Source organism: Camelina sativa, chromosome 10 (assembly GCF_030686135.1).
Source record: "Camelina sativa cultivar CO46 ecotype springtype chromosome 10, ASM3068613v1".
Classification (NCBI taxonomy): domain Eukaryota; kingdom Viridiplantae; phylum Streptophyta; class Magnoliopsida; order Brassicales; family Brassicaceae; genus Camelina; species Camelina sativa.
This window is the reverse complement of record NC_141889.1, coordinates 6,117,799-6,139,652: the sequence shown is the minus strand read 5'-3', so window position 1 is coordinate 6,139,652 and position 21,854 is coordinate 6,117,799. Positions and strand designations below refer to the sequence as shown.

General features: G+C 36.6%; 5 protein-coding genes across 9 annotated transcripts; 1 reads left to right on the top strand and 4 right to left on the bottom strand.

The window, feature by feature from the left end:
- Positions 1–43: 43 nt before the first annotated feature.
- LOC104717542 (dihydrolipoyllysine-residue succinyltransferase component of 2-oxoglutarate dehydrogenase complex 2, mitochondrial) lies at positions 44–3,721 on the bottom strand. 2 transcript variants are annotated; one of them, XM_010435125.3, is made up of 14 exons: positions 3,427–3,721; positions 3,136–3,202; positions 2,957–3,034; positions 2,672–2,726; positions 2,510–2,590; positions 2,198–2,272; positions 2,044–2,099; positions 1,900–1,944; positions 1,519–1,782; positions 1,278–1,372; positions 1,061–1,151; positions 853–963; positions 555–749; positions 44–476 (listed from the first exon to the last, which is right to left on the bottom strand). In XM_010435125.3, the coding sequence occupies exons 2-14, from the start codon at positions 3,187–3,189 to the stop codon at positions 285–287; spliced, it is 1,392 nt and encodes a 463-aa protein (XP_010433427.1). In that variant the 5' UTR covers positions 3,190–3,202; positions 3,427–3,721; the 3' UTR covers positions 44–284. The 2 variants fall into 2 exon arrangements, with proteins under 2 accessions (XP_010433427.1, XP_010433426.1); XM_010435124.3 differs by having other exon boundaries at positions 2,510–2,593; positions 3,427–3,700.
- A 91-nt stretch (positions 3,722–3,812) lies between these two features.
- LOC104717541 (putative beta-1,3-galactosyltransferase 4) lies at positions 3,813–7,672 on the bottom strand. Of its 2 annotated transcripts, none has more exons than XM_087470461.1 (11): positions 6,593–7,672; positions 6,123–6,219; positions 5,979–6,043; positions 5,666–5,877; positions 5,530–5,593; positions 5,344–5,416; positions 5,102–5,222; positions 4,918–5,005; positions 4,697–4,822; positions 4,501–4,607; positions 3,813–4,419 (listed from the first exon to the last, which is right to left on the bottom strand). In XM_087470461.1, exons 1-11 carry the CDS (start codon positions 6,715–6,717, stop codon positions 4,271–4,273), a joined length of 1,227 nt encoding a protein of 408 aa, XP_087326587.1. In that variant the 5' UTR covers positions 6,718–7,672; the 3' UTR covers positions 3,813–4,270. The 2 variants fall into 2 exon arrangements, with proteins under 2 accessions (XP_087326587.1, XP_087326588.1); XM_087470462.1 differs by having other exon boundaries at positions 5,979–6,040; positions 6,593–7,456.
- A 117-nt stretch (positions 7,673–7,789) lies between these two features.
- LOC104717540 (protein S40-4-like) lies at positions 7,790–8,669 on the bottom strand. The gene is made up of 2 exons (XM_010435121.3): positions 8,550–8,669; positions 7,790–8,467 (listed from the first exon to the last, which is right to left on the bottom strand). The coding sequence occupies exon 2, from the start codon at positions 8,439–8,441 to the stop codon at positions 7,995–7,997; it is 447 nt and encodes a 148-aa protein (XP_010433423.2). The 5' UTR covers positions 8,442–8,467; positions 8,550–8,669; the 3' UTR covers positions 7,790–7,994.
- Positions 8,670–11,010: 2,341 nt separating this feature from the next.
- On the bottom strand, positions 11,011–11,563 carry LOC109126780 (uncharacterized). Its single transcript, XM_019230579.2, has one exon. It carries the CDS (start codon positions 11,561–11,563, stop codon positions 11,177–11,179), a length of 387 nt encoding a protein of 128 aa, XP_019086124.1. The 3' UTR covers positions 11,011–11,176.
- Positions 11,189–14,531, top strand: LOC104717539 (uncharacterized). 3 transcript variants are annotated; one of them, XM_087469858.1, is made up of 10 exons: positions 11,189–11,763; positions 11,848–12,051; positions 12,227–12,283; positions 12,411–12,463; positions 12,588–12,639; positions 12,884–12,949; positions 13,025–13,084; positions 13,611–13,653; positions 13,793–13,843; positions 14,024–14,531. In XM_087469858.1, exons 2-10 carry the CDS (start codon positions 11,940–11,942, stop codon positions 14,085–14,087), a joined length of 558 nt encoding a protein of 185 aa, XP_087325984.1. In that variant the 5' UTR covers positions 11,189–11,763; positions 11,848–11,939; the 3' UTR covers positions 14,088–14,531. The 3 variants fall into 3 exon arrangements, with proteins under 3 accessions (XP_087325984.1, XP_010433422.1, XP_087325985.1); XM_010435120.3 differs by having other exon boundaries at positions 11,691–12,051; XM_087469859.1 differs by having other exon boundaries at positions 11,705–12,055.
- Positions 14,532–21,854: the final 7,323 nt, after the last annotated feature.

Below are 21,854 nucleotides of genomic sequence, written 5' to 3'. Positions count from 1 at the left end.
GAAATCCATTGGTATGTTTCGAGTCATAAAAAGATCATTCAAGTCGAAGAAAAGGGTATTTTATTTGATTTTATTCAATCAAAATTAACATATGTGTATCAAACTCTGTAACAAGTAAGAACATAGACACTGAGGCCTTTTCTCCCCTATCCGGCAATACCCAGGAACTGTAAAGAAACTTAAAAGAGAAAAATTGTTGTTAACCCCCAAACGTTTTAAAGACACTGCAGGTCTATAACTGGCAAAAAGCCAGACACTTTCTGGCTCCTCAGAACCGACTTTTTTCATATGTCAAGAAGAAGCCTTTGTGGATCCTCCACAACATCCTTGACACGGCGCAGGAAGTATACAGCCTCTCTCCCATCAATCAGCCTGTGATCATAAGTAAGTGCGACGTACATCATTGGTCTTGGCACTACGGTTCCACCTACCACCATTGGACGTGACACAATCGAGTGCATACCAAGAATAGCAGACTGCAAAACCGCAAGTTGCTTTTAGTTAAATAAACTTGTTCCTGATAGAGACCCGGTGAGAGAGGAACTGAGTTAAACCTGAGGAGGGTTAATGATTGGAGTGCTTATGAGACTTCCATAGACACCACCATTTGAAACGGTGAATGATCCTCCAGCCATCTCATCTATTGATATGGTTCCTTCATTTGCCTTCTTGGCAAGCGTGTTTATCGTTTTCTCTATCTCGGCAAAGTTCATTTTATCAGCACCCCTTATGACTGGTACTACAAGTCCCTGGAAAAGAGACCACAGGAAGAAAACTTCAGCCTCACATACATGATTGCAATAAGGATGCAATTTAGCACAAACCAATGATACCTAGAGAATGTGACCTAACCTTAGAGGTACCAACAGCGATACTGATATCAACATAGTCTCTGTATATGATATCATCCCCGTCGATAACTGCATTTACAACTGGTTGATGCTGGAGGGCGCTAACAGCAGCCTGAGACAGATAACAAAGAATTTGCATTATTTGTTATTGTTACTATTTGACTCTGGCATTGTATAATTAATATCGGGAAAACGTTAGTAATGCATACTTTAATGAATCCAGACATAAGCCCCAACTTTACTCCATGCTTTTCATAAAACGCATCCTTGTATTGGGATCGGAGCTTCATCAAATTTGTCCTACACGAAGAAAGGAGCTCCATAGTTAGCAAACAGCATCAAACTGACTAGTGTAATTCAGAGCATCAAAAGTACTCGCACAACTGATATAGATATATCAACATGAGGGTCTTAGCTGTTACTCACATATCAACTTCATTGAAAGTTGTTAGCAATGCGAAAGTATTTTGAGAGTCTTTCAATCTAGTTGCAACCCGTTTCCGAAGTCTTGTCATTGGAACCTGCAGTGTTGTTAAATGTCATTCACCAATCTTGTTACTGTAAAACTTTTAATTACAGAACATATCCAACTTTATATTAGCCTCTGAACACAATCATTTAAAGAATGGAAGACAGAAGTAAAATAAAATGGGAGATTTTTGCATACCCGTCTTTCTCTTTCCTTAGGAGGAAGCTGCGGTTCTTTAGCAGACTGTTTAGGTGGTGGTGGCGAGGACGGTGCTTTGGGTTTATCTGCTACAGGAGCAGTTTCCACTTTGGGCTTTTCCTTATCTTCAGCAGGAGGAGAAGGTTTAGGCTCAGAGGTCTCTGGTACCTTCTGAGAGGGGGCAGAATGAGATACAGCCTCAGACTTTGAAATAATGGCGACCTTGGTTCCTGGTTCTACAGTATCTCCTTCCTTGACTAGAAACTGCATTAAAAGACCAAATCAAACAAGTTTACTAAATGTAACTAACCATAGACACCAGAAAGAGGACAGCAATAACGAATGAACATAATACACAACACAAATAGAAAACATGCTTACCTCTTGAATCACACCACTTGCGGGGCTAGCAATATCTATTGTCACCTAATGCAGAAAGAAGTATCAATAATAGTATTTGAAAAATTTAACCCATAATCTACAAAATGTCTTTAGAGAGAGCGAGAAAAATAAAAATATTGATACCTTATCAGTTTCAATTTGTGCAATAGCCTCATCAGCCTCGACTCTCTCACCAGGTTCTGAAAGTTCAACATCAGATGAGCCAACCAAAGAACTTTTAGATATATATTTACACATCAGAAAGAACCAGAAAAGACAATGCAAACGAGAAACTTACTCTTCAGAAAGTTTGCTAAGGTGCCATCGGTGATAGATTCCCCCATATGAGGCACAACAGCTTCCACGGTATCTCCTTCAGTAACATTAACAAGAAAGCGTGTAAAAAAACCCTACAAATCCAATGAAAGCTACACTAACAGGATCTTTAAGACAAAAGTTTCATAAGAATATATATCAGAACAACTGTGAGCTCCTGAATTTCTTCTACGCAATCATAGGTTCCAAATATGGAAAATCTAGTACCTCCCAAATATGGCAGACCTAGTACCTAAAGTGGAAGAGAGAAAGAGCTCAGGTAGAACATTCATACCACTTTCAGATGAAAAAGGCTTGACCCATCTTTGCAGGGTAGAGGAACCTGAGCTCGCTAACCTCGAGAAGCTTGAGTTCCCTGCTAGTGGGATGCAAACAAAAAAACTAATAAATCTTAAGAAACCCCAAAGTCACATTAAAAAGTTGTACTATGAAATACCTGAGAAAGCAAGGTTATGAAAGCTATGAGCATGAGTTCCACGATGCAGTAATGTCTGTTCAGATTCTCACATATAATTCAAATGAAACTTTATTAGATTATTCATAAAATACAGCTTTAGATTAAAGTTTTAAGGTACTTAAAAGATGTCAGAATACATAGAAATCTGATCATACGATTCAAGATCACATAAAACCGACTTTAGTAATAAGTTTGATCATAAATTTCAAAACCATATAATATCAACTCAATTGGGATCAGAAAATATGGAAAAACAAAACGTACCCCTGTGTCTGAACCTGTTAGCAAGCTTGGAGAAGATGCCGCAACACGAGAAGAAGATTGCAGTGATTTTCCGAATAACTGATACAATATAGAGAGAGATAAAAAGTTGTCACATTTGGATAGAACCGATCAATATTACCACCAAACGAGATAATGAAAAAAAAAAATAGAGCACTAACCGAAGGAGAAGAGCCTTTAGTGGCAGCTCTCCTTATAACAGAACGCAACATCATTGGTACCAAATCTCTGTTTTTCAACAACCCAAGTCGGAAAAAATCATCAGCAAATGAAAAAATTACAAAAAGTATGGATTTTTAATCCTCATCTATAGTTTGTCACCTAAATGAAGAACCTTTACAAACAAAAAAAACCGAACTCAGATTCATTTTTTTTTCCCCTGATTTGGAGGAATATGAATCGCTACAGAAAACAAAATAAATAAATTAAGAAAGAGTCAGACAAAATCTAACCTTAAGGCTGGGGAAACCCAGAACGATGAATCAAAACGTTAGGGTTTGGATTTGGAGAATCGAGAAGATCGGGAAACGCATATGACTTTTGAGCAAGTCACCGGAATATGGCAAAAGTTCGTAAAAGGCTTTGTACTGTGATAGACACGTGTCCAGCTATCATTCGTTTAATTTTTAATTTTATTTTATTGGCACAATTTTCTGAATGTATGGAACCTATGAAGTATGAACTATGAAGTAAGTAAGTTGTACAATTTTGACTAAAGAAAAATGTGCAGTTGATTTGGTTACCGGTTTGGAATTGGTCTATGCCATCTAGAATAAAAACATGTAGACAGTGCAACCGTCGGCGTAGACGGACAAAATTAAAAGAGACAACGAAGCCATATGATCTAATCTTTTATTGAATAGTTTTGTGTTCCTAATACACACACACAAGTACAGCTATTGCTTCACCATAATCATGGCATAAGACAAAATGAACAAAAGAAACAAAATCCATAAAGAAAATGAAGAAGAAAAGCTCAAAACTTGGATATGTTAAGCACGAAGGCAGAGAATACGCCTCAGTGCAATGACTCTGAAGATGCGCTCGTGAGGTCTGCATTTTCTGTGTGCAAAGGACTCCAGACCTTCAGAGAGATGAAAAAATCATACAGAAACAAGAAAGGAGGGCAAAAAGCACCCTTCTCATCTCAGTTCACAAGATACATACATACATACATACATACATATATAGAGAGGGTGTTGAGCAGTTTGGGATGTGTGTCTATACTACAAAGTGTCAAAAGCCGATTTGTCTCTGTACTCTTCTTCCTTAATGTGTTTCTTTAGTTATTTTTATTCAGAAAGATGCAGCCAAGAGAGCATTTGGGCCTTCTCCACACCTCCGATGAACATCCTTCATCCGATCCGCTGATCTACAAATCCCACTGCAGCTCCAATCGAACGAGGCAACACAGATGTTGCCTGCCTGAGCCTTCCACTCACAATCTGCAGTTTCTCATTTGATCAACATCTGAGTTGATCAAACTTTCATACTTGGAAATAGTTAAGGGAACTTGAAATTATTACCTGTTGTGCCACAACATAGCCTACGGTCATCTACATGCTCCACATCCAATCCAAGAAACCATGATCCTAAAGAGACATCCTCATTCACGTACTTGTGAAGTACGTTTCTGTATACACAAATTTGTCCTTGGTTAACACACAGTCAACGTATGAGCATATACACATAAAGCAAATTAGCTTGTGGGGAAGAACTCACTGGTTTATCGATATGTAAGACGCTAATTCCCTTGAAATTGCATAGAGCTGACCCGTGGCATGGCGGAAGTATTTGTTACCCTCTTCTCCAAATTTCCAGTACTCGGGTTCATGATATCTCACTCCTCTAACAATGGAAACAATGGAAATTGCAGAGAGAAGTGAAAGTGAGACAAAAATTGGAAATGAGAAGTGGTCTCTTAAAAGGTGAATAAAACTTACTTCTGAGCAAGAACGGGTCCAGATTTCATGCAACCAATATAGACTCGGGGCTTCATCCGGTATCTCGCTAATTCTGCTCCGAGCGTGGCTGCAGAAATATTTGTAACAGAAGTGAGCAAAGGCGCAAACTTGAGATGACGAGAAAACATAACAGTTCAGACAGAGTAAGAAGGTTTATATTCACCTATATTTACATGCACATCATCATCGACTTTCACATAGAAGTCTGCATCCCACAATGCAAAAGCGGTGGTAAAGTAAGTTTTAGTCTTTGCTGACAGCTCGAGATAACCTTCAACATGGTCCTGCCAAACAAACTTAAGACTTTACAAAAGGAAAGCCGGGATATAGGTAATATTATGACTGCCCTGAACCTGTCCACAACAAGTATAATTCCATAAGAAACATGACCAGCAAAAGTCTTACCAGCCTCAAGAAGTCTCCATGTTTACTTTCTTCAGCTTGAATCGCTCTATCAAGAATTCCACCCGGAGTGGCACTGCTCACAAGAAACACTCGATCAGGAAATATATATATATATCTATATATATATATACACATGAATCAACCACGGAAATAATTATTAGTGTCACTCTAAGGTAGGAGTTTTACCTATGGCCTATTACAAACCGCATCACGATCCCTTTCTCTTCCTCGAGCTTCTTTCTATCCTCACCTAAAGAAGACCCATGTTCAGTCACAAACAATATACTTACGGCTGAAACAACCACTGCCAAGATGAACATACCGGGAGGCATCCAAGTTGCACGAACTGAATCCCTACGCTTCCTGCTGCTAAAAGCAGTATTGACCCCAACAACCATCAGATACTTTCTTTTGGTAACAGTTTCAGGGAGCTTGAAATCATCAGAAACGGGTGAACCATTCACGATGGATTCTTGTGCGGCTCTTGCAGCTGCCAATTCTGTTTCTAGATTTGAAATCGTTTTATCAAGCGTTCTGCATAACACCATACAAGCAAAAACCAAAAAGCTTAACGCGAAATCGAGATTAAAAATATAAAGAACATGTTCCATATCATATCCTTTTTTTTAACTTACTGAATGGCATCTGGACTCTTGTAAACTTCTCCAAGGATGTCTTTTGATTCACGCTTCAAACCCTTCTGATAAACAACTTAGGAATCAAGAATTGCTCTAAAAATCCATGAGTACCATCAATACACATTAGAGTAGAAAACTTACTTTTGATGAATCACAATCCTCTGACTCTAACCGCATCCGTTCATCTGACGCCACTGTGTCCCTTGATACAATATTGGCTTCAGGCTCTGGCCACATTCTATCAACAACATACACAGTTAGATTATAACACAATTATGGGATCACATCAGCTTGTGACTTTCAGACGAAAATGTAGCACAAAAATTTGATTTTTTGGCTCATTCATGAACTACATATTGCATCTCAAGTCTATATAAAGGATATCACTTTTGTAGTTTTGTCTATAAATGCATCGAAACAGGAAACCTTAAAACACATTTCCCCGAATATATATTTCCTTTTTAATAGATATACAAAACTTTTACAGCATGAATTCTAAAAAAAAAGTCGTTAGATTTACAAATCTGGGAGAAAATTTAACCCACCGACAGTCCCAAATGATCTTGTAAAAACAGAGGAAATAAAATACAGAGCAGCTGTTTTTGATTTACCTGTCGGAGAAGAGGATTCCCGCGCAGAAGAAACCAATACAGAGAAATAAAGTCCATTTCTTGGAGACGAAACTCTTTGAAGCAGAGAGCTCTAATCCTCCTCCTCTATGATGCTTCAACGACATTCTCGTGTGTATATTCCTTCTAATTACGAAATCTGTCGAACCCTAAACTCTCAAAGAGCTACTAAACATGAGACATCATCCATCTCAAGACACGACGACTCACCCCCGTCTACTACCACAAGTCAAGTCAACCCAAAAGACCAAAACTTCTCAGTAGTTTTCAGATCCAATAGATCGAGATACTTTTTCTTCCTCCTCCTCGGAAACGAGAATGTAAAAACAGAGAAAGTATAGATTTTGATTTGAGATTGATCCTATGTAAAGAGACGAATGTATTAGAAAACGACAAGAGAGAAAAAAAAACGTGGCTTTGGTGCGTAGAATTCGAAGCTGCAAGAAGATGAATCGAATCTTTATTTACTTATTAAGTGCCCATTTTGTGTGTTTGGGGATAATAAAAAATAGTATATCTTTATTTTTTTTGCTTTATTAGTTAATTTTCACTTTAGACTTTAGAGTAGTAATAATATCAGGTAGATTGGATTAAGAGGGAAAGAAAAACTAATTAAAAAAATTGCAGCTACCGACAGGACCACCCGACGAATAAATTGACCAACGAACCTTGTCAAAAACTGTAAACCATAAATAAATCATTTAATTAGTTATGTTTTCACTTTTCAGGAAGAAAACTTTCAATATTTCACTAATATTGAATATTTTGTGAAAATCTCAAGATGAACAATATTAATGTGTAAAACCAACGAAAAACATAAACGATGATAATGAATAGGTTCGATACGAAAGTCCTTTTTAATACTACAGTTTTTGCAATCACATGTTCCCAAGCTGTCCAAGAATGGCGACAAAGGGAATCAACAATGACCACAGAACACCACGAGTGCACCACATGATCCTCAATCAACCATTTCCCCTTACAACTCACCTCACCCTACCTTTTTTTTTCTTTCATTATTATGATTTTTTGTTTAGTTTATTATTTTTGTAGAATGTGTATATATGAAGAGTAGATCCTCACACTTTCGTTGTCATCGACGGTTTGAATCGTGTAATTCAATGAATCTTTAGTTCACACAATCTTTTCTTTACTTGGAAGTCTTTTTGATAACCTAACTTTAGGTAAATCTTGTATCACCCGTTTTCAACAGTTATAGTATAGGTATGCCGTATGCCAAACAAACTAGAGTTTAAAACAAAAAACAAAAAACGAAATCACCTAATAATTCTTTTGCTAAAAACAACGTAAATATCTAGACATTCGTTTCATATATATATATATAGGTATTTTCTAAACATTTATACAATCTTGGTCGACCGATCTACTCAAGAAATCCAGTTTGCTTCAATATTGCGTTCCTAACTTTGCTCAACTCTCTTCCTTTCAATTTCCGTCCAACTCCCTCCATAACCGAAGACGACGATGATCGACTGCGTCCCATAAAATATTCCTCCGGTGACACATTATCATCATGGTCAACTTTCTTTTTTGTCTTCTTTGGGTGAACCATTGACCAATCAGGGACATTGAGAGGAGCCGAGTGTTGTCTCATGGGTGCCATTCCTTCTATCCTCTGCCTCTCCGGAATCATTCTTGGTTCGCTTGGAAGTAAATTAGTTTGGGTTGAGAAACAAGGTTTAGTGGTATGGTTACTAATCATAAACGATGATTGATATCCATGATCAAGAACATCCCATACATCATCTTCTTGAAAGTCTCCATCTCTCCAGGAACTCCATACCTCGTCTCTCATGTTGTTCTTCTCCATTATTTACTCACCTGCTTGTACAAAATCTAACAGACGACAAAGAGAAACCTTCAATTAGACAAAAAAACTCTTAGAGCCACAAACTCGTATATGAGACGTTCTACACACCTTTTTGTTTGATTTATTGAAGCTTGGGAGTTGGGAGAATATAATAATACAATGAGATTTATGGAGTATAATCTGTGCCAAGTGAAGCACAAATAGCTTTAAAAGTTTGAGAAGAGAAAGGAAGAAAGTGACACAAGAGGTGTGGGATTGAAGAGCAAATAAATAGATTGGTTCTTATTTTGTCTTTTTAGGTATGTTCCAAAGACGTGAGAATTTATATACACTATACGTCCGGACACTAATTATGATCATCAATATTTTGTTGTGTTATAGTCATAATGACGAAGATGAGTTAAACGGTCAAACAAAGTACACTACACTACTACTACACTTAAGCATATGTGGCCAATTTTACTTTTACTTTCTTTCGTCACGGAAAGTAATTTAATCATCATGAATTGAATTTGCTATACCAGTTTTTTACTATAAAATGGGTACCACATGCAATATGTTATTTATTAGTATCGATATCCCATTTTTTTTGTTCTTAAATCAGCCAAAAAAGTACTTCACAGATTCATCCCCTTGGAAGATCGAAAATTTTGAGCCGGTGGCTTGACAAAGGTCCGGCTGACTCGGTAAATAGCGTTCTTTTTCTTGACAATACAATGATATCAGAGTTTTCATATTGATACTCTGAGTCTCTGACCAATACCATGCATGCATGCATGTTCTAGAGTTGGTGATGCTCAGAGCTTATTTTGAATGAAGCCATACATTTATAGATCTACTCGACAGTTAATAGATCTCAAATTAATCTGGATTTCGCTATATCCAACAAAAAGAGCAAGAAAGTAACTTATTGATTGGTTTTGTTTTATAACTATTTCAAAAACTACAGTACTAAACAAAATTAATAGTTGTGTTACTCGTGTAAGTGGTATACTAGTCGTTTTCCCCCTATTAACTGATTCAGAAGATTGCCGTAAATTTGATTGAAGTAGATTTCATAAACAGTTAAAAAGATAATAGTAGAAGATTTAGATTAATAAATGCAGTAAATCTTGAAGACAATCATTTAACATGCACGGAGGTACATTATTTCTTTTCTTTCTTCTAAAAGTTATGAACTACATGAAATATTAACCATGGCGGCTAATAAATGTGCATATATAATAACTGCATTTGCAATTAAACTAAGCATGCAAGAGTTGAAAAGGTTAAAAACATAAGTTGTAGTATGATTTGCTTTCTAAGAACAAACAAACAAAACGTTATTTTAGCTTGAAAGGAAGATTCTTCAATGGATGACGAGCGTTTGGGGCCCTTTGAGTAGCCGTCATTCATCGAACTTTGTTAGTTTACTAATATTAAATAATAAAAAATATCACTCACTTCAACGTTTTAACTTATCTTAGCTGACCTAATCAATTTTGGGAAACCTATGATTTGTGAAAGCCAGGGTTTCAACTTTTTGCATATTCCGGGCCTTCACCAACAATATATTTTGTGGTCCAAAATCAAAGTATATCAACAAGCTCTCTCCATGTGGTTCGTTTACGGAACAGTACTGATAAGTGGGTGAGTAAGAAGTTAAGAATCATCCCCCATAGTACATATTCAAGTATCAACAAGCGAGCTGAACAAAATTCATACCACAAGCGAGTGTTTTTTTTAGGGCCATTATATAATTTTGAAGTAGTAATATTTCATTAAGATTATCTAATCTATGCGTTTATTTTTTTAATTGTAGCAAATAAAGGAGCTAATATTAGTATTTAACAAATCACAAGTGGTTATATCGCAAGGGAGGGAGTTGATGTTAGATAAACGCTACGTTTAACCATGGAATACAGCCTTTCAATCTAGATTTGTGTGTTCTATCCTATGTTAAAATGTCTACCACATTGCAATGTTCATATTACTAAACGAAAACCACATTTGAGTTTTTTTAAGGCTAATCAGTTATCATCTAATACATTCCTACCAAAAAAAAGGTTATCCTCTAGTACACTGTTTTAGTTCTCAATTGTTTGAATGGTTACTCTGTTACTAGCAATCCTTCACTCTGTCACAATAATCAGAGTAGCATTCTCATCATTACCAATGAATTTTCCCCGAATTTATAGACACAGAAAATGTAATAAACATAATGCAAAATTGGAATGTTGATGCTAGGGAAAGCATGACCAATGATTCGGTTGTGCTTTGCTACTGCCTAAACGAGATCCCTATCACGGTGAACATGATAATTATGATCAATACTGTTTTCCCTTATCAAAGGTTGATGAACTTCAAAACCAAACCGAGACAAGTGGGTTAAACAAACCAATCTCTTGTAATGATCCAAACATAATATACACAACAGAAACCAAGCATACACAACAGAGCAAAAACAATGAGAAGCATGAATAAATAACGTAGGAGCAATCTATGATCTAATGCCAAATTGGGAATCTGAATTCAACAACATACATAGTCAATTAACAAAGTGAAATCAATCTTATACTAGATTGTGAAGGAGACATAATTTATTTGAGATTTTTATTGTAAAAATAAAAAGTCTGATGAGAATATTGAACATGTTTCCCCAGAGTATATTATCAGTTACAAAGCAACAATCTATGATATTAAATAAAGCTTACATTCAATGAGCAACAATCTATGATATTAAATAAAGCTTACATTCAATGAGCAACTAATACATCGTTACTCAAGACGTTACTATTACCATTAGTAGATTCAAGCACAGAGTTTGGAGAAGGGTTCAAATCCAACATCGTCTCCAATCCCACAGATCTCGCAGGGCCGAGTTTCTTCCTACCGATGCGGTACGGACCATAGATCTTACTCAAGAGATGGGGCACCTGGTCCATAGTCAACGTCTGCGGCGCCAAGACAAGAGACCTCTCGGATGGCGAAGGGTCCGAGACTAGAGAGTGAGTCAGGGACAGGGGAAAATTGGATCTAGCGTTGATTCTAGAGTTACGGATCTGAGCCAGAGCCCCTGGTTTCAAGTAACGGTGGAAGCCATCGTTGTTTCTTCTCACCGGAGAGACGGAGGTTCCTTTCATTTGGATTTTGTGATGTGAGTGGATCTGACGAGAGAAGGTAGCAAAGGATTGGCTTTTTGTAAAGGAAGGAGCGGGTGCGATGGAGCGGCGGGAAAATTGGAATTGGGGTTTTTTTAAGAGGTGGGAAACTGAAAAGATTTCAGGTTTTTTAGGGTTTTGAAATGAGAGGAGGTGGCTTTTGTTTTTTTTAAATTAAACCGGTAGGTACTCCATCCCTGGTTTACATAAAATCAGAGTCTAAACCGAGACCCGGTGATTTAATCGGGTCGGATAATTTGATCCAGACGGAGCAGACTTGATCGGGGGAACCTGGGCGTGTGTCTGTCTTGTGTTCAATTTTGGTTTTGGGGATCATCATTGAAAGACGAAAGAAGCTATGTCGAGGCTATGGGCGAGATTTGCGGGATTATTCAGTAGCAAGAGTTTCATCGGAGTAGACAAGACTGGTAACAAGTATTTTTCCAGATTCGAAGAGATTGACGGATTCGGCGAGTATATCCTTCTTCTTCTTCTAACCTCCAAATCTCTCGTCTTTCTTTTGTCAATTTGATGAAATTTCTTTGGGTTTTCTACGGTGTGACCGTGTTGTAACGATTTTGATTGGTGTCCTAATTGTGAAGTAGTAAAGGATGTTTTCTGATATGCTTCTTTCTACTTTTTCAGCTAAGGAGAAAAGATGGGTTGTCTTTAGACGAGAACAGGACCCAACTTCTATTCCTGGTAACTAAAACTACTCTCCTTTTAAAAACTCCATCAAATGGCTTGTTATGTTGATTTGCTTTGGGGTTAAGATACATAAATGCTTACAGGAATCTAGTTACAGTTTTTTGTTTGATCAATGTTGTAGTTGAATGGATATGTTGGCTGAGTGGGCAACGCAAAAAGGCTCCTACTCCAGAGGTAAAATATCAACTCCTCTTTAATCAGGAATTGTTTGTTGTTAGCTTAGTGTTCATTCCATGGATAGAGTGGCTATGTACCTTTTGTTTTGGCCCTTTATGTTGGTTGTTTCTTACTGGTTCAGGAAATGGTTGAACTTGAAGCAAGGCGTGAACGTGTGAAGCTTAATGTTGCTCGTATGTGTTCCAGATTATTATTTTTACATCTTTCATAACTTATCTATCTTTTTAAACGTCTCAGTGTTCTTTTTTTCTGGATGCAAATAGCTATATGACTTTGAGGTCTTCATTCTTGGAACCTACAAGTTCTGAATGAACAAAGTCGAGAAATTAGTTTTGCTTCTGCTGCATTTAATATTTTGCTTCAAGTTTTAAGCAAATGTTTATTGTTTTTTTTTTCCCCCTTCAATCCCTTGTCAAGTTCTCAAGAAAGAAGAGGAGGAGAGGAAAGCTAGAGAAGGCACTGGACGCAAAGTCATGGCCATCGGTAGTTAACATTTAGTGCTCACATAATTTGCTCAATTTGTTTTTCATATATGAAGTGGCTTTCCTCTGTTTGAAGGTAAAGTTGACGGTCCAGATTTGACAAGCTTTGTTCGCCAATTTCCACCGGATTCTAAAGGTATTACATTTGATTAGGTTTCATCTTTTCCATTTTTTTTTTCTGAAATTCCCTTGAATAATTTTACAAAGATTGTTATGGACAAGCATATATATTTTTGCGGTGTTTGAACCATCAAATGGTGTCCATTACATTTCGTTGCATTAGATCTGAAGCTGTCTTCATAAAGTGTCTTTGGAATGACGTCATTTGTGATAAATAATGCTTCTGAGGGATTTTGTTGATCCTTTTTCAGCTTTACCGTGTGTAACTATTGCACTGATAACTATAGTCTATAGATCATGGAATGATACATCACTTTTAAGTCTGTGATTCTGATGAAGTTCTGATAGTAAAAGATGTCCATTTTGACTGTGCTAGCTTAGAGGGGACATAAGAATTGTTTACTTTATGCCATTTGTTGATTTAAGGGCCTGAAATTATTGCAGTTGCTTGTTTTCCTATAACTATAACGAGCTTCCCACAATCTCGTGTAAGTAAGACTGACTGTCTACGTGTTTCTTTGTTTGTTCGTTAATTATTTAAGGTGATATACCAGAGGAAGCTAGTGAAGAAGCAGATAAATCAAGGTGGATCATCATGATTCAAAATATCTCGACACCAATCCTATCTTGTGTTAAATCTTCTTACAATCTATTTTTCTTGATGCAAAACACAGCATTTTTCACTAGACCACCATAACCAAGTTTTCTCACATTGCTTTTACAGGGTCAAGGAACATGAACCCGAGATAGTTACGGCAGAACCACCAGAACCAAAGTAAGTCTAGCTGGCTTCCCTTTTTTTAATCCTAAAGTTCATTGAAACATGAAATGTTCTTTCTGATTGTTACATACTGCTACTATATACTGAATCTATTGTCTATGAACATGAGCTCATGTATTGTGTTGGGTATGCGTAAATCCAATCAAGCTAATGGTGATTTTGATGATGATGCAGGACAACAGAACCATCAGGTTCTGGATCATCATTTAGGCCCGGGACATGGCAGCCACCATCCTAAGCTCACCCCTCAGCACGCAGATAACAAACCAGCAGAACATTTTTCGTGCCTAACTATTTGTTTGTTGTACTCTACACAAACCGATTGGTTTGAGTCTTACAGATGAACCACCATAGACGAGAGAGCTTTTGAGAACCCTAAATACAGTATGTGGCCTTTCACGCTGTCATTGAGTTAGAAGAGTCAGAATGAGAAGCCATCTTCTTATGCTTTGTTATCTATAGGGTGTTTGTCTCTTTGCATAGTGCTCGAGACTTTTAGTTGCCTTGTCCTTCATAGCTGAAGAAAGAGATGATTTTTTTTGGTAGTATGAAGAAAGAGATGATTGATCTTGAGATGAAATAAACTATGATCAATCAGTCATGATGTTTATTTTTTTTCTATGGAATATTATTGTTTATTTTTGAGATAAACTATGATCAATGTCGTATATATTTTTCAATATATCGTTTAGATACCTACCTATCAAATAAGAGTCGGGGAAAAACAATATGGGCCGAAATCTAATACGCAGGCCAATTGGAAGAGATGATATGTACATATATGTACTAATATTGTTTACGCACGCATACCTGAAAGAAACATAGCTCAGCCTGAAACTCGTTCCCTCTTAAACCCTAATTAATATCTACACGTAAATTATGTGATTGTTGTCTCTTTTTATTTTCCAGCTTTGAGATTCGTGAGGTTGTTCCTGATTCTTACTTTTTTTTCTTTCAGCTACGAAATTATTTAATCCTACGTTTCAACGTTTGGATCTCTGAGTTTGTGATAATGGTTGCAGATGCAGAGATTCTTCTTGATCAACCCTTGCTTTCTGAGGATGACTTACATTCTGAGGATGAGGTCTTAGTTACTTTATTTCATTTTCTCTCTCACTTTGTTTAACTCTATTATTAGATACCACTTTTGTTTTGTTTATCACATTGAGTCGTCTTTAGCCTTTAGGTATTGGGGAGTCCATGAGTTGTAATTTTTTCATGAATTTAAACCGAGTTTTGATATTCTTGGAGTGAGTTATCTTAGTTTAACTGGCGAACAAATCGGTTTTTTCATGTGATCTTGAGATATTATTGAATGAGGTCTGCTCTTTATATATTATTGAGTTTTGTGTTAGTCTATCGGTGAATGGTGATAAACAACATATAACAAGTTCAGATAATCCGTGCATGGAAGTTTAGTAAATTAATTAAGAACAATTAGCCAATAAATATCTGGTTTGTAAGTAGTCCGTATAGGCTCAACAACACTCGATCTAACGAATAAAACATATGTTAAAATTTTGCAGGGGAAAAGGGAGCATATTTACGACACAGAATACTACATGAAAAAACGCAAGGGGCTGATCCAGGCTGGTCAAATGATGATCATAGCCAGGGCGGATCGAGAAAGAAATTTGAAGTGGGGCATAAGTTATTTAATAATTAATATATTAAATTTTTATTATATAATATTAAATAAATATAACTTTCTATTTTCTTATATATTTAAAAATTATTTTATTTGGTTTAAAAATATATTCAATTGCACATTATATATATTTAAAAGAAAATTATATCTAAACATATATTATAGAAGGATTTTGTGCAGTATATTAACCTTTTACATCACCATTTTATTGCAACTTTATTCTCTAACTAGAAAAAGGTAAAAAAAAATTCGAGAAATCAAAAATAATACACAATATAATCTTTCGTAATCACGGTAAAATTTGTAAAATATTGATAAATAGTATATCAAATCGAAGATCCAACGATGAAGAGTTCAAATCTACATTTAAAATATTAAAAACTAATATATATGATTGTAGAAATGTTTAGAAGTTATATTATGTATTATTTTTGAATTCATATGATTAATTTTTATACAATTAAAATCCTTTATTTAAATAGAGTTCAACTATATATATATTAGATAAATTAAATATATAAATGTATCAAACTAATTAACTAGTTTTCCAATACTTTTTTAATTTAAATGTAAGTATAATTTAGAGTAGAAAAAAATATTAACATGTAAGTAGACATTACAAAAAGAAAATTGATTGTAGGAAAGTCAGGAATCGAACTCCTCACCAAAGAAGATGCATGGGGCACCTAGGTAACAATTAAGCTGTGTAACTAAATTAACCAAGTGTATTAGATAATTTTTAACAAGTAGCATGGGGCACCTGCACCACCCCATCACTACATAGATCCGCCCCTGATCATAGCTACAATTGTGCTAGCTACACCGATGGTGTACTCCATCTGGTACAAAGTGAAGCTACCAGTTCCATTCTGTTACACGCATGGCGTATTTGGTTACACCGTCTTCGACTGGTGGAAGCCTAGACCCATGAAATACTAGACCGGTAGACTATATAGTTTTTACTTTTTTTATTTATTTTCTCTGTGTTAATTTGGTTTATTTTTTTTTTTAGAAAATCTAAAACTAATTAGATTTGTTTTTTTTTTTTTCCAAATAAAATAGGAAATCTAAGCCAAAAAAGAGATTCTAGTTTTTATGAAAACGTAAATTCAACAATCTTCAAGCTCACCGATTTCTCCGTAATTAAATCAGTCATCACTTCAATTCTATAACAAGTTGGAAACAATTTTATAAGAAGTGGAGACAATATCACACGGAAGGAGATAAAAGAAAGAAGAAGAAGAATACACAAAAACTTTCGAAACTAGGAAATTAAGAATCGAGTCAGGATCGGTTACAAAGATCGATAACATTGGAAAGCAAAACCATCGACTAATTGGATATAGATTTCGATTTACATCACGAAAAGAAACAAAAGATAATCCAGAAAGGAACGAATCAACAAACTGGTAAACACATAGGATGAAACTAAGAGAGCCGTTCAAAGACTAGCTAACGATCCCTAAAAGCACAAAGATCTTTGCATGGGCGCAAGACGAAAAAGAAGAAGATGGAACGTAGATGATGGTATTGGGAGACAAAATCGCGTTTACTGAGTTAGAAAGACGCAAACCAGAGAAACCAGTGAGAAGAAGATGGAGACTAAGCTGATCGTGACCAGTCCTCCCATCGCTTCTCTCGGAACAAACACAGTTGCGCCCATGGAAGATAGAGATCCGATGACACCTGTGTACGCCGCCCAAACCGCCGCGGGAGAGTCGAGTCCGAAGCCGATTCGTGTGTAAACCTTGGCGACGAGAAGAAGGAGTACGGCGAGGGCGCCAAAAGCCTGAACTCGAAGTCCAATCGTACTTTCAAGAACCTTATTCCAAGCTCGGTCGTTGACATCCTCACGACGACGGAGACGTTCGTGATCACGACGCGCAGCTCCTTGACGACGACGGCGACGACGATCTCCACCGTTGTTTCCGCCACGAGGCATCTTTCGTGAATCTTGTTGTATCGGAGAAAATGAAAATTTGCAGAGGATTAGTAATTTTCTAAGAGGATTAGTATTTGAGAGTCTTAAACACACTTGCACTGTATTTATATTTATAACCGACTCTTCTCCCATTCTCTCTACTAACAACCCAACGAACCTTAACGGCCATTTGAACTTGGTCAACGATCTACAGTGGATTATAAGCCGTCCGTTCTAGAGTCTTGACTCCATCTAACGTTTAACTGATGTAGCCATGATGTGAACTTCACTATTCTGAGCCAGACTTTGAATACGCATATATAACTTGCACGTGACTCTATCTTTTTCTTGCTTATTTCTTTTGTTTGGTAAGGTTTTTTTATCGCCTCCCCCCCCTAGAAGGCCGAAAATCCAATTTTTTTTTTTTTTAATGGTTACAAATCTTAATATCATATGCTTAAGCTTGTTAATTGACATGTACAAATGTATATGTTTTATGAGAGCTCAATCATACGCAAACCTTCGCTAAATCAAAAACATTTTGGGTCGAAATTATTACGAAGGCCCATTGGGAGAGGTAAATATATCTTGTTTACGCACGCAATCATATAAGGAAAGAAACATAGCTCAGCGCCTCAGCATAGAAAACTCGTTCTTTCTACACGTAAATTTTGTGATTGTTGTCTCTTTTTATTTTCCAGCTTTGAGATTCGTGAGTTTGTTCTTGTTCCTGATTCTTACCTTTTTCTTTCAGCTACGAGAATATTTAAGCGTACGTTGGATCTCCGAGTTTGTGATAATGGTTGCAGATGCAGAGATTCTTCTTGATCAACCCTTACTGTCCGAGTCTAAGGATGAGCCCTTACATGAACTCTTACATTCTGAGGATGAGCCTGAGTCTGAGTCGGAGGTCTTATTTTATTTCCTCTCTCTTTGTTTAACTCTATTATTAGCTAGAAATAGAATACATGCTAGGTGTCAATTTTTTTTGTTTATCACATTGAGTTTGGGGAGTCAATTTTTTTGTTTGTTTATCACATTGAGTTTGGGGAGTCCGTTTTTAGAATACGAGGGTTTTGGAAACAATTTTAGAATACGAGGAGTAAAACCCTAAACATGAAGAAAATGGATATAGAATTCGATTTACATCACGAAAAAAGCAAAAAAAGGAATGAATCTATCAACCCAAATTGGTAAAGCAAAACACACGAAAGAAACTGAAATCTTGAACGTAACTAGAGCATTTCGACGAAGACGACTTTATAACAATCCATAAAAGCACAAAGATCTTTGGGCATGGGCGTGCGTGCAAGATCACCAATACTAAGAAGAGAATTGAAGATGAATCGCAACACCGATGGTAATGAAATCACGTTTACAGAGTAAGAGAGACGCAAACCAGAGAGATCAGTGCGACTTTTTTTGTTCCAAGGGGTGCGATGGGAGGATTGGTCTTGTACTTGGTCACGATCGGCTTAGCCTTCTTCTACTTTGTCGCCGCCCAAGCCGCCGAATTAGAAGAAGGCTAAGCCGATCGTGACCAAGTACAAGACCAAGCCGCCGCGAAAGATAGAATTCCGATGGAACCTGCGTACGCCGCCGTGGGAGAGTCGAGTCCGAAGCCGATGTGTGTGTAAACCTTGGCGACAAGACACTACAAGAAAACATGGATTTACCGACTACAAAAACAGTAACTATACAGTCGCTAACTACTTAGTCACGACTGATTGGCGACTGACATACGTAGTCGCTAAACAGTGTGTCGCTAAAAAAATCAGTCGCTAAAAAGTCGTTATGGAGCTACTAATTGGCGACTGATAATTGGGGTCGCTCTTCCCTCGCCAAACAGTCGCAACTTTAGCGACTGAATTGCAACACTTTAGCGACTGATATGTTACTCATTTGCGACTGTTTGGGTACTGTTTTGTTTACGTTTTGGTGACTTTTTTGCGACTGTTTAATTATCATGTTTTTAAAAAAATTATGGTAAAAATGCATTATTTGATTTTCTAATACCAAAACTGATTAAGAAAACATGTACTAAAACATAACAAACATGAAATTAAACAAAGACATAAGTACCATGTTTTTACGAAAGTTACAAAAGTTCCAAAAAACATCCAAATATCCAAGCAAATAAACAAGCAAATATTACATGAGGGAACCTAACTTTGAAAATCAGCAGGGTTTGAGTCATTGGTTTGAGACTCGAGGAAGACGACATAGTTTGGGTTAGTCTTGAGGAAGCTCACCAAGCGTGAGATCTCTGCTTGTTGCTCAGATGCAACCCGTAAAGCCCCAGCTGCAACCCGTGGAGCCTTTGCGTCACGCTCTGCTTGTAGAGCTGCTTGTTCCGCTATCTTGCGGTTAGCGTCTTCAAGCTGTTGTTGCAGGGTTGTGAAAGTAGAAGAGCTTCCAGGGTACTTCCGCTTCCCGTTGATGTAACTTCCTACGCTTCCAACTCCAAAGTATGTTCCTCTATCATTTATGTAAGTAGACTTCATACACAAAACAGAGAGAAAAAGTTATTATAATTACTTAACAATGAAAAACTTAATAGGTTATTAAAAAGAAGCAAATTACCTGAAGAAAGAGCTCTGATCAATGTGAAGTACCATCTGAAGACTCATCATTATCCTGAGCAGCCAACTTAGCTTCCCTTCTTTTCTTATATGCCTCATGAACTGCTTGCGCTTTCTTATCCACAAAAGTACCATCTTTTTTTGTATGAGTCCTGAGAAAAACTTCAGGAATAGTTGGCGGTCTTCCCAATTCTACTTCCTGAAATGTTAGACAATGAAAAGGTTAGGAACCATTTGATGTCAAGTAATTAAACAATGAAAAGGTTATAATGTAACTCACCATCTCTTGTTCGATTTGTAAGTAAGACTTCGGTCCTGATACATGCTTGTGAGGGCCAAGACCATTACGGTCAGACATTCGAGCTGCTGAAGTGGTTGCACTCTTTGCCATGACTTATTCTGTGTTCCAATAGTCACAAATTTCTTTCCAAAGAGTTCTCTCAATCCACCTCGGTTTCACTTCCTCTCGCTGAGTTGCTGCCTTGGAAACCATGTCTTTCATACGGTTTTGACAAATGCTATAGAACTTTGCTTGAACCACACCAGTTAGAGAGGGATCCCAGGTGTGTGTTTTCTACAAAAGAAGACTAGTGTTTCTAAATGCTTGAACCACACCAGTTCAAACTTAATTTTGACTACTTTATTAGTTGAAGTTGGATATGGAATCAGAAATACACAAAACACAAAGTCTGCTCTTTTTCAAAGTTTTGATTTTTATCGTATATTGTTTCATTGTAGCATTGAGCTTTCAATTCTTTTGTATCTCATGGTTTCGTGATGGGGAGATGAAGAAGAAGGAGGAGGAGATGGTTCATGTTTTTAATTTGGTTTAGTATTAGTGGTTTAGTATCGGTTTAAGTCATAAACCAATAAATCCAACGTTTGTATGTTCTGAAGTTTCAAACTTTTATACAAAGGGGATATTGTACTAAAATTTCTTGTTTATGTGAACGAGGTTTGAATTCTGTGAAATCTTGGTGCTATATGAAACTTTTTAGGGGATACAGATCGATTTTTCCATGTCATATATATATATATATATATATATATATATTTCAATATCAAATAAGAGTCGGCGAAAAACAATATGGGCCGAAATCTAATACGCTGGCCCATTGGAAAAGATGATACGTATATAATGTATGTACTACTATTGTTTACGCACGCATACCTGAAAGAAACATTGCTCCGGCTAGAAACTCGTTCCCTCTTAAACCCTAAAATCTACATGTAAATTTTGTGATTGTTGTCTCTTTTTATTTTCCAGCTTTGAGATTCGTGAGGTTGTTATTGATCCTGATTCTTACTTTTTTCTATCAGCTACGAGAATATTTACTTTTGTGATAATGGTTGCTGATGGAGAGATTCTTCTTGATCAACCCTTACTGTCTGAGTCTGAGGATGAGCTCTTACATTCTGAGGATGAGTCTGAGTCTGAGGTCTTATTTTATTTCCTCTCTCTTTGTTTAACTCTATTATTAGCTAGAATACATGCTAGATGTCAATTTTTTTTTTTTTTTTTTTTTTTTATCACATTGAGTTTGGGGAGTCCTTTTTGGTTTCCTGTATTTTAGCGTGAGTTTTGATTTTCTTGCCGTGAGTTATCATCGTAGGTTAACTGGTAGACATATATATCGTTACGTCATTATAAATTAGATATTGAGATATTATTGCATGAGGTCTGTTTTTCAATTTAAAATAGAGATTGAATATTCTCTTGATTGTTAGTTTGGTTTGGGTTGGTATTATCGTGGTAATAACTTATCAGGTTTTGTATATATCATCTTGTTTACTAGATTTAATTTTTATTCCATGCTTGGGAGTTTGGTAAAAACAAGAATTAGTTGATAATTT

Coding starts and splice junctions, on each gene's coding strand:
- LOC104717542 (XM_010435124.3), bottom strand. CDS start 3,189: ATGATGTTGCGTTCTGTTATAAGGAGAGCTGCCACTAAAGGCTCTTCT. Junction 1,783..1,899: donor CAAGTGGTGTGATTCAAGAG/GTAAGCATGTTT, acceptor CTTTTAATGCAG/TTTCTAGTCAAGGAAGGAGA. Junction 477..554: donor CAATCATTAACCCTCCTCAG/GTTTAACTCAGT, acceptor GCGGTTTTGCAG/TCTGCTATTCTTGGTATGCA.
- LOC104717541 (XM_087470461.1), bottom strand. CDS start 6,717: ATGTCGTTGAAGCATCATAGAGGAGGAGGATTAGAGCTCTCTGCTTCA. Junction 5,223..5,343: donor ATGGAGACTTCTTGAGGCTG/GTAAGACTTTTG, acceptor TTTGTTTGGCAG/GACCATGTTGAAGGTTATCT. Junction 4,420..4,500: donor GCTATGTTGTGGCACAACAG/GTAATAATTTCA, acceptor GAGAAACTGCAG/ATTGTGAGTGGAAGGCTCAG.
- LOC104717540 (XM_010435121.3), bottom strand. CDS start 8,441: ATGGAGAAGAACAACATGAGAGACGAGGTATGGAGTTCCTGGAGAGAT.
- LOC104717539 (XM_087469858.1), top strand. CDS start 11,940: ATGTCGAGGCTATGGGCGAGATTTGCGGGATTATTCAGTAGCAAGAGT. Junction 12,052..12,226: donor CGAAGAGATTGACGGATTCG/GCGAGTATATCC, acceptor CTACTTTTTCAG/CTAAGGAGAAAAGATGGGTT. Junction 12,950..13,024: donor ACGCAAAGTCATGGCCATCG/GTAGTTAACATT, acceptor CTCTGTTTGAAG/GTAAAGTTGACGGTCCAGAT.
- LOC109126780 (XM_019230579.2), bottom strand. CDS start 11,563: ATGAAAGGAACCTCCGTCTCTCCGGTGAGAAGAAACAACGATGGCTTC.